This window comes from Penaeus chinensis, chromosome 15 (assembly GCF_019202785.1).
Source record: "Penaeus chinensis breed Huanghai No. 1 chromosome 15, ASM1920278v2, whole genome shotgun sequence".
In the NCBI taxonomy this organism is placed as follows: domain Eukaryota; kingdom Metazoa; phylum Arthropoda; class Malacostraca; order Decapoda; family Penaeidae; genus Penaeus; species Penaeus chinensis.
The window spans coordinates 13,881,186-13,892,762 of record NC_061833.1 but is presented as its reverse complement, the minus strand read 5'-3'; the positions used below and the strand labels follow the sequence as shown (position 1 = coordinate 13,892,762).

General features: G+C 43.0%; 1 protein-coding gene across 5 annotated transcripts in view; it reads right to left on the bottom strand.

Moving 5' to 3' along the window:
• LOC125032767 (PTB domain-containing engulfment adapter protein 1-like) overlaps positions 1-11,577 on the bottom strand; it is a 70,429-nt gene that overhangs the window by 31,998 nt on the left and 26,854 nt on the right. For 4 of the 5 annotated variants that reach the window (XM_047624105.1, XM_047624106.1, XM_047624103.1 and 1 more), the window contains one exon: positions 10,741-10,812. The exons of the other annotated variant lie outside the window; for it this stretch is intronic. In XM_047624105.1, coding sequence (XP_047480061.1) covers positions 10,741-10,745 — 5 coding nt within the window. In that variant the 5' untranslated portion in view covers positions 10,746-10,812. The remainder of the gene's footprint in view (positions 1-10,740; positions 10,813-11,577) is intronic. 5 annotated transcript variants of the gene reach the window in all.

Here is an 11,577-nt window from a genome sequence, read left to right as displayed (position 1 = left end):
GCAATTAAGCAATTAATTCATTCATTAACCAATTAAAATATATCTCTCTATATATATATTTATATATATTTATATACATAATATATATATATATATACGTTCTGAATGTAAAAATATGTATATCAATAAGAAGGGCCAATGTCCTAAAAGTCAATGTTGAGAAAAACGCTAGCTCCGTTAATTAAAATTCTGTCAATATTAATTCCCGAAATATATTGAAAATGCCATATTGAGTAAAATACAGAAAAGTAAAAGCGGCCACCTTTCCGTTGCCATGTATTCAAAATTTTGCCATTTGTGACAATCAGCCACACATTGAGATACATGATTTTTAGTGAATTAGATTTCAAAGTAATGCTCGTGTGGCGTCCCTAAAACACTGACGTTAGCCTTTAGTGGACTTCTAAGAGCAAACACTTCCAGTTCGGTGGTAGGCTTATCTCAAAATTGCCATTTTTGGACATGGACCCGTCTTGTTCTCGGCCCTAGATATGTAAATGTATATGTGCATGCATATATATATATATATATATATATATATATATACAGTTGCGGAATTAAATTTCAGTACACTTGCTGGGTGCCACTTTTGTACATCTGGCAGCCACTTCGATGTAAAGATAACGAAAATGGTAATTTTATGAATGAGGCGAAACCCTTAGGCTGTTTGCAACAAAGCGTATGAGTGGTAGAACATAAATGACCAATACGTGTATTAGGATCTATTTTTGGAAACTACGTAAGCCATTTCATCTTTCGTTTTCTTCACAGGAGTGATAGCAAAACATAATAACAAAACGTGTTGTATTTGTTATCGGTGACTTTGAAGTGGGATAGTTTTCAAATGCGATTTACTGGAATTGTTTGTTTATCGAAATGGCAACACCTACGGAGGTGAGATAGCATTTCCCCCTTCTTTCAACACATTAAGTATAAATTATAGCTGCATATACCTTGAAACTTGGAAACGTTTAATTATTTAAATATCTATGTATGACAGCTGTATCAACTAAAAACCTTCAAAATCGCCGATACTTTTCTAAACGGTTCTCGTAGCTTAACCATCTAGTAGCGGCTGATGAAACTAATGAAGTGACAGCTTCTTTTTCGCCAGAACCAAACACTAAAACAGTGATTCCATACACAAAAAACATGTTACATTATATATTTCCTTGTATAACATTAGCCGAACGCAAAACCGCAGTAGGGATACAATGAATATGTAGATATCTTATCACTGTGTGTGTGTGTGTGTGTGTGTGTGTGTGTGTGTGTGTGTGTGTGTGTGTGTGTGTGTGTGTGTGTGTGTGTGTGCGCGCGCGCGCACTATCTATAGAAATACTATTTGGTAATTGGTAACGCAACAGTATGCATAATTCTTTTCGATTATGTTGATCATAGTTTTCGGTATTATAATTCCATAAGTCGTGGCGTTTCTCTGAGGAGTCGCATTAAATCATTTGAGTTTGCTTGTCTCAACTCGAGCAACTACTAGCTGGGCGGTTCCAATATGATCAGTCTAAAAGCTTACTCCCAATACATGTGCTGTATAATATCTGATATCTTGAAGGGAAAATCTTGCTAATTCTGACAAAATAGGTTTTTAATCTTGCTCTCTACTTTTATCTCACACGCATGCAATTTATATTTTCCTTATACTTGTCAGTGCATGTCAAACCTTTTATACATAATATTGATACGTTTACGATCGAAATATTAGTTTTCCGTGTGTGAAAAGTTATCTAAGCGTGAGTAGTTTCAAGAAAGAGGAACCCTCTAGAACATTTTAAAAACACGAAATTATTTATTTGATTTTCTGTATAATAACGAATCTTCAAAAAATCCTGAATATTAATTTCGCGGGCAATCCTAATACATAAGAAAAAATATATAATATGGTATATGACGTCATAATGGCATTTGGGAAATCCGAGGTGAAAACAAGGCTGCCAAGCTAACAACTTTTTTTTTCAAAATGGACGCAAAGCAATCTGAAAGTAATTTCTCTTCCAGTGAAATAACCAGAGAGCCGGGTCTCTCCCGCTCGATGGTATGCGGTGAATAAGGTGGGAGGAGGAGGGCACCCTAACGACCGCCCTCGTTCCGGTTGCCCCTTCACCAATGAAACTACAGCTCCCGCTAACAAACTGCACGGTGAAGAAAACGACATGCAGATGGGATTCAAAATTTATCAGAGAGGTTGAAAAAAACAACACATTGTCAACATTGCACAGGAAGCTCCATTGATGGATGGGATATAACAGGTGTAAATTTTTTTTTTTTTTACAGTTTGTTCATAGATTAAATTTTGATATAGCTCTATGTTTATACATGATTGTGTCCTATATGTCATATATGATGTTCTGATTATCTATCATTATTTACTTTACATATGTGACAGACGACATATCTATGACCTGTAATATGTAGGGGTGGATTTTCATGCATAGTGTTAGTGAACTCGCCGCAGATTCAATTTAGACAAATATTTTGAATTGTTAAAGGAAATATTTCTCTCATCCCTACGCTGCTCTGCCTTGAAAGAACTTCACAATAGCTAATATACCATTCCGAAAGGAAAGGAAAGTATTACGGAGGAAAACGGGACATCACACGGGGATTAGACTAATTGTTCTGATCATAAGTATGGCTACCCCAGTACTTTCTTTTCTACAAATGTTAGTTTTTTTTTTTTTTTTTTTTTTTTTTTTTACAAATAAACAGAGTAAAAATATTCCAATTAGTCGATTCACTGAAGCCCCTCCAAAAAATATATATACTTATATCTATCAACTATCTATCTATATATATATTGATATGTTTTTTTTTTCTGTCAACTACATGCTATATTTTGCGCGAGATATGTGCACGAACTATAAAACTAATGATTCTTAATAAAATGTTAACAACTTCAGTTCCTCAGAACACGCGCATAGATAGTCATCCATGTATTTACTCTAGCCTACTACTGTTTTACCTTCAGTTAATGCTGAAATGATAACATAGCATATTTCCTGTTTATGGAATCAATGTATAGTTCTGACGAAGAGAAAAATAATTTTATCATTTAAAAATATATCAAGATAATGTATGAAAACATTGATTTTGTGTCAAAACACAAGTACGCCATTTGTATCTACGCCTACGCATGTACTGTACACGGATGTGCGTTGACAAACAGAAGGAAATAAAAATTGAATAAATGACAAAAGTAGAGCTAGGGAGGACCTGGCCATTTCATCAGAATGAACAAGATTTTTTCTTCAAAATATAAAATAAAAATATAATTTCTAAGACTTGATATTAATCCTCTTTGGAACCACCCAGCTAGTAGTTGCTCGAGTTGAAACAAGCAAACGCGTGTTTTCTCACTCGGTTGTTCGAATGTGAGGATGACTCCACAGATAATAATAGTAGCGAAAACTATGGTCAGATTTTAGCACAAGACAAAAGGCATTCAGATTAACCGAAGCGAATTACACGTTTCTTTAGAAATCACCAATTATTGACTTCGTATTTCCATAGACGCTGCATGCAGACGCGCGCGCACACACACACACAATGCCAAATCATCTATACATTCATTGAAGCCCTACTGCGATTTTGCGCTCAGATAATGTTCTATAATTAAGAATATGATATAGCATATAATCAATGCATTTTCAAGAAATATGAAGCTATAATTGATACTTGATGTGTTGAAAGAAGGGAGAAATGCTGTCTCACCTCCATAGGTGTTGCCATTTCGATAAACAAACAATTCCAGGAAATCGCATTTGAAAACTATCCCACTTTAAAGTCACCGATAACAAATACAACACGTTTTGTTATTATGTTTTGTTATCACTTGTGTGCAGAAAACGAAAGATGAAATGAATCATGTAGGTTCCAAAAATAGATCCTAATACACGTATTGGTCATGTATGTTCTACCAATCATACGCTTTGCTACAAACAGCCTAAGGTTTTCGCCTCATTCATAAAAAATACTATTTACGCTATGTTTACATCGAAGTGGCTGTCACATGTACACAAGTGGCACTCAGCTAGTGCACTGAAATATAATTTCGCAACCGTACGCAAAAGCATGTGTACATGTGGCTGTACACGTCTGTATATGTGCATTAATATATGAATGTGTATGCTCATGTCCATATATGTCTACATTCATATGTATTTGTGTACGTGTAAGCCAAGCATAAAGAATTATAATTCGATGCCAATACAGACGCAATCCTTAAAACACAAAAAACACCCGGAAATTAATCGATGCTATTTAAGAATCAGTCCATAAAAAGGAGAAAAAACGAGAAGGAAACAAAAAAACACGACACAGCGTACCAAGAAGACCCTGTCCGGCGAGTGCGCATGAGAGTGGGCGTGCGCGTATGTGCGTGCGTGCTGGCGTCGGAGCATGTGTGCTTCCGTGTTTACGTGTGAGTGTGGGTATGGGTGTGTGGGTGTGGGTGTGGGTGTGGGTGTGTGGGTGTGGGGGTGTGGGTGTCGGTGTGGGTGTGGGTGTCGGTGTGGATGTGGATGTGGATGTGGATGTGGGTGTGGATGGTGTGGGTGTGGGTGTAGATGTAGGTGTGGGTGGTGTAGGTGTGGATGTAGATGTAGGTGTGGGTGTAAGCGTGGGTGGTGTAGGTGTGGATGTAGGTGTAGGTGTGGGAGGTGTAGCTGGTGTAGGTGGATGTGCATGTGCATGTGCACGTGAATGAGGAGTGAGAGTGAGAGTGAGAGTAAGAGTAAGAGTAAGAGTTAGAATGAGAGTGAGAGTGAGAGTAAGAGTAAGAGTTAGAATGAGAGTGAGAGTAAGAGTGAGATTGAGAGAGATTGAGAGAGAGATTGAGAGAGAGAGAGAGAGAGAGAGAGAGAGAGAGAGAGAGAGAGAGAGAGAGAGAGAGAGAGAGAGATTGAGAGAGAGAGAGAGAGAGAGAGAGAGAGAGAGAGAGAGAGAGAGAGAGAGAGAGAGAGAGAGAGAGAGATTGAGAGAGAGAGAGATTGAGAGAGAGAGAGATTGAGAGAGAGAGATTGAGAGAGAGAGAGAGAGAGAGAGAGAGAGAGATTGAGAGAGAGAGAGAGAGAGAGAGAGAGAGAGAGAGAGAGAGAGAGAGAGAGAGAGAGAGAGAGAGAGAGAGAGAGAGAGAGAGAGAGAGAGAGAGAGAGAGAGAGAGCATACGAAAGGAAAGAGAGAGAGAGAAAACGAACATACTTAAAAAAGAAATCGAAAGTGACAAAAACAAGAGACAAAAGACAAAAGGAGAGAGAGAGTGGAGGGGGAGGGGGGAGGGGGGAGGAGGGAGGAGGGAGGAGGGAGGGGAGAGGACAGAGAGACAAATACGGCAAACCTTATAATCTCACAGCAAGAAACAGCTGAACAAAACAACTACTACTACCAGCAAGGACACCCAGTTACAAAGACCAGCATGCACCCACCTGTCCAACCCAAGTGTTTTTTTTTTTGTTTTGTTTTCTCCTTTCCTGTGCGTAGTCCTCTTTGAGTTCAAAAATAAGCAAATAAATAGACAAATAAAAGTGAAAATAAAAATATAAATAAGGCAAGACAAATCCAATCACCTTCTGATTTGCCTTTGAGGCCGTGAGAAAAATTTCTTTCAGTCTCTCTTAGCTTTCGTTCTCCCGGTGCCTGTCTGTGTCTCTCCCTTTCGTTGTCAATTAACCCTTTTATCTTCCACGCATTCTTTCTCTAACCAAGTCGCTCATTTCGTTGCGACCAAGTAACTACACAGATAAAAAAGAAAAAAAGAAATCTAAAATATTTAGATATAGGATATATACAACATACAAGATTATCACCAAAATGTCAACCATGTCTAATATATGCATATACACACCTATACCCACGCCTACACAAGCACGCGCACACACTCGCTCACTTTCACTCGTATTCTCATACTTACACACACGCGCGCACACGCACACGCACGCACATACAGACACAGACACAGACACACACACACACACACACACACACACACACACACACACACACACACACACACACACACACACACACACACACACACACACAGAGTACATATACAGCATACACATCACCTACCACAGGAAGCTCAGCCTCACCCGCCTCGCCCAGCCCAGGCGGCCCTAGCGACGCCTCCCGCCCACGCCCGACCCAGCGACACCTCCACGGGCGAAACGAAGGAGCCGATCCTTGCTGGCCGCCCACAGCATCCCTGACCCGCCTGATCCCCGAGCCTTGCACCGCCGGGCAGGAGAGGGCCAACCGGGCAGGGGGCAAGGTCGCCTGGCGTGGCAACCGAGAGACACGCGGGAGACAACGATTGGGGAATGCACGGGCGGGAGGATTAGAAGGTCGCTCATATAAAAAAAAAAGGAGTGACGGAGGGGGGGATGCCCCCCCCCAGCCGTATGCAATCCCACACGTGTGTTGTACACATGCGCGGAAGCTGTTTCCTAGTTCCATTTTATTTTTCATAATTTCTATTTATTTTGTGTGCATGTGTGTATGTATGTATGTATGTATGTATGTATGTATGTATGTATGTATGTATGTATGTATGTATGTATGTATGCATGTATGCATGTATGCATGTATGCATGTATGCATGTATGCATGTATGTATGCATGTATGCATGTATGCGTATATGCATGTATGCATGTATGCATGTATGCATGTATGCATGTATGCATGTGTGCATGTACATATATATACATGTGTGCATGTACGCAAGTATGCATGTATTTATCAGTGCATTTTTGCATTTACATATGTATGTGTTGAATATGTATATAAAGTCTTTTATAAATTCACGCAAGCACAAAGGTAAGAACCAGATTACTAAAGCTAAGCCAGAAAACGTCGACAAAGAAATAGTACAGGATAATATAAGAAACAAAACCCATAAATGAGAAGAAAATGAGATAAACCGTAACAGCGGAGAAAACAGCGACAGAAAACACGAAGGCAGCGAGAGAAGTCCGGAGAATGGAAAGAAGGGCAGGCTAGCAGGATGGAAAGTAGGTTACGCGGAAAAAAGGGCGGGAAAGCTGCGCGACGGAGGAGGATCAGCCAGCGACAGTGGCGTGGTACGAGCCTGAGCTGCTATTGCGTGGGCGTGAGTCTGTGCTTGCGAATGTGAGCGTGCAACGGTGTCTTCTGTATATATGGGGGAGGGGGGAGTGTGGAAGGGGTGTGTGGGGGGGGTAGGGGGTGCGTATGGGGTACGTGTGGGGGTTAGAAGGTGCGTGTGCGGGGGAATTGTGGGGGGTTATGGGGGGTTATGGGGGGAAGTGCGTGCGTGGGGGAGGTGCGTACAGGCGTGGGAGGGAAGGTGCGTATGGTAGGGTGCGTATGTGAGTGTGTGTGTGTGAAGGGGGAGGGAGCACGTGCACATGTCAACACTGCATGGTGAATACAGATCAGCGATTTTCAACCAACAATGAATTACAAACTATCAAAAAATATTAATAAAGGATGATAAAAACACGCGACCTCCAAACCAAGAGTCAAAAAATAGAATTAACAATACGCTTCATAGCTTCTTAAATGGCCGATAAGAACAAAAACTACATATATCAATATTAGAACAAAATTACCAAAGTGTCAGTCTCGAATCAGCTGTTGTTCTGTAGTGTTATTCACAATTCGTGTTCATTAAGAAGGTACTGTTCTGATAAAAAAAAACTTGTTTTCATATAACTAATCCTGCATAAACTAATGGTGTACCTTTTCCGTGTATTAAATAATAGCGGAAAATCGCAAATATATAGTACATAATGTAAGTGTTTCTCAGTGTCACTTATGCTAACGATGACGACCATGACGATGACGACGACAACGATGGTGATGCTGATAAATGTAGCAGAAATAATAACAATAACGCGAGGAAAAGGAAGACCCACGGATAAGAAAATGCTGATGAAACAGGAACAGGAGCATATGACCAAAAAAGAAAATACCAATACAACTAATGGTAAAACCAGTTGTTGTTGACGTCCTAACCTTGGGCAGGTTTCAAAGGCAAATCTCGCAACATCCTCGATTACCCCGACAATACAGCGAAATTTAAATAAATACATAAACAAACAAGGTAATAAAAAAACATAAAACAAAAGGAGGGAGGAAAGGAGGGAGGAAAGGAGGGAGGGAAGGAGGTAAAGAGGGAGGGAGGAAAGGAAGGACAGGAGGAAAGGAGGGAGAGAAGGAGGAAAATAGGGAGAGAGGGAGGGAAGAACAGGAGGAAAGGAGGGAGGGAAGGAGGTAAAGAGGGAGGGAGGGAAGGAAGGACAGGAGGAAAGGAGGGAGGGAAGGAGGAAAATAGGGAGAGAGGGAGGGAAGGACAGGAGGAAAGGAGGGAGGGAAGGAGGTAAAGAGGGAGGGAGGGAAGGAAGGACAGGAGGAAAGGAGGGAGGGAAGGAAGGACAGGAGGAAAGGAGGGAGGGAAGGAGGAAAATAGGGAGAGAGGGAGGGAAGGACAGGAGGAAAGGAGGGAGGGAAGGAGGTAAAGAGGGAGGGAGGGAAGGAAGGACAGGAGGAAAGGAGGGAGGGAAGGAGGAAAATAGGGAGGGAGGGAGGGAAGGACAGGAGGAAAGGAGGAAGGGAAGGAGGTAAAGAGGAAGGGAGGGAAGGAAGGACAGGAGGAAAGGAGGGAGGGAGGGAAGGACGGGAGGGAGAGAAAGGGAGGGAGGGAGGAAGAGAAAGGAAGGGAGGGAGGGAGAGAAAAGGAGGGAGGGAGGGAGGGAGGGAGGGAGGGAGGGAGGGAGGGAGGGAGGGAAGGAAGGAGGGAAAGGGATGGAAGGAGGGAAAGGGATGGAAGGAGGGAGGGAGGAAGAGAGAGAGTGAGAGAGAAGAAAAATAAATAAATAAATAAATAAATAAAAAGGCAGAGACAGACAGACAGACAAAGAAAGACTGATACAGCGTGTGCACATGAAAGGTTCAAAACAGAAAAAAAAAGTAATCGAGGCTGCACACCAATCACACCGGGAGAGAGAGAGAGAGAGAGAGAGAGAGAGAGAGAGAGAGAGAGAGAGAGAGAGAGAGAGAGAGAGAGAGAGAGAGAGAGAGAGAGAGAGAGAAGCCAAAGAAACAGTTCCCCGCAACACGTCCCGGAGATCAATTCCTACTCGCGTTGAAATCACTCACTCTTACATATACACATTCACTCACACACTCAGAGTCAGTCAGTCAGTCAGTCAGTCAGTCAGTTAGACACACACACACTCACTCACTCACTCACTCACTCACTCACTCACTCTCTCTCTCTCTCTCTCTCTCTCTCTCTCTCTCTCTCTCTCTCTCTCTCTCTCTCTCTCTCTCTCTCTCTCACTCTCACTCTCACTCTCACTCTCACTCTCACTCTCACTCTCACTCTCACTCTCACTCTCACTCTCACTCTCACTCTCTCTCTCTCTCACTCTCTCACTCACTGCCCCCGCCCGTCCATTCCTCTAGCTAGGATTAAGGGCGGGGCGGGGGGGGGGGGGGACTGAACAAGGACTTCACGTATCAGCCTGCTAGCCTTTATGTGGGTCCCTAATCAGGAACCCTCCCCCCCTTCTCTCTCCCAATCATCTCCCCAATTATCTCCCCCGCTCCCCACCCTCCCCTATGGCCCCTACCCTCCTCTCCTCCCCTCCCCATCACCCCTATCTTAAATTCCTCTCTTCCCCATCACCCCTACCCTACAATCCTCTCTTCCCCATCACCCCTACCCTACATTCCTCCCTCCCCTATTAACCAAGTCTACTCTCCTCCCCTATCAGCCCCCTCCTCTCCTCCCCTACCTATATCCCTGCCTTTTCCTCATGCGGGCTTCCTTCCCTTCCTGCCGGTCCAACCCCTACTGTTGCAGAGGGCTACTGGCCCACCTCCCTGCTTCTGCCATTCCTTTGCTTTTTTTCTTTGTCTTTCCTTTACCCTTCCCTTGCCCTATCGGTGCTGCCTAGCCCTTCCCCTCGCCTGCTGTTACCTCACCTTTATCTTCCTTTTCCTCTCCTCTTTGCCCCATTTTTCTCGCTACTTTGTCACGGTCTTCCTTTTACCTTCCCTATGCTCCCCATTTGCCCTGTCTTTGCCTTCTCTTTAACCGGCCTCTACCTTCCTTTTACCCTCCCTTTACTCTCCTTTTGTCTCTACCTTCTCTTGAACACCCTTTGCCCTGCCCCACCCCACAAGAAACCCACTAGAACGATGTCACTGACCCATCCATCTAGATCTCGGGCCAGATACGTCGCATAATAAACAAATGAATATGGCATGTGCATAAACACTTACATTGCAACATAAAGCATATCTACGCAAATCTACATCAATAAACATAAACCTGTAACTATAAACACCTGCGGCGGCGTGTGCGGACCACTCGTATCACAGGAGAAATATGTGCATATATAATTACAAACGCATGTATACCATCTCAATAACATTAAGCAGACACACAAAGACGTTTATGCACACAATAAAAATACGTACACATTATAACCATGCACACAAGACGGTGCTGCAATACGTTTACACTCTTATAAGCAGACAGACACATGGACAAGGCCCACACAAACACATGGAGACAAACAGAAGCACCAGCGCAAGCACACACACACACACGTGCCCCAAGCTCTGCCCCGGCCGAACCCAGCCCCAGCGTTCCAGCGAGGCCGTCCTTGGCCAGCGCAAGCACCCCCAGCATCGCCGTCGCCGCCGCTGCCAGCGAACAGAACAAGAGGCTCTCTTACCCCATCACGTCGACCTGGAAGTCCTGCGGGCCCACTGAGGTTACACTTGAGGATCACGGCTCACGGACGCACCTGCGGAGGAGGAAGGAAGGAGTCTGCGGTTAGTGCACGTTTTGGCTTATCTGTCGAGAGGCGGGAGGCGAGGCTAGTATCCGCTATCTCTCGATTAACGTCATGGTTATCAGAGCTCCCTCTTTCCCTCTCGTGCTGCAACGAGATAGCGCAAAACATTAAATAATATAAGAAATTAGTTATTTTTTCCTCAAATTCGGGAAAAAAAAGCAATGAATTACACACTATAAAAAACACATAATCATAAAGGATAATAAAAGTCATGCATGACCTCCAAGCCAAGACAGACAAAAACAAAACAAAACAAAAAAAGATAGAAAAAATAGAAGAATCACTCCCGTCAAAAAAAAAAAAAATCCCACAGACAAGGGACAAGGTGAACAACACCTCAATCAACAAATAAATCAACAAACAAACAAACAAACAAAACAAATCAAATCAATGTACGAGCGCCAAACAAGGCGAACTGTTCAGCCAAACCAAGAAGACCTGAACAAAGAAAGACAAAGGTCAGAGAACAGGAAAGTTGTGCAACCGACGCTGAACGGTGAACAAGCAAGAACAGGACTTGCACTTACTCTGATCAACAAATAACCTAAGAATGAACACGTGTTATATCCCTGATTCGAAGGCTTAGGATTGGTGCCGGGATGGGGGGGGGGGGGTGATGGTGGTGATTATGGTGATGGTAGTGACTGTAAAGATGATGATGATGATGATGATGATGATGATGATGATGATGATGATGATGATGATGATGATGGT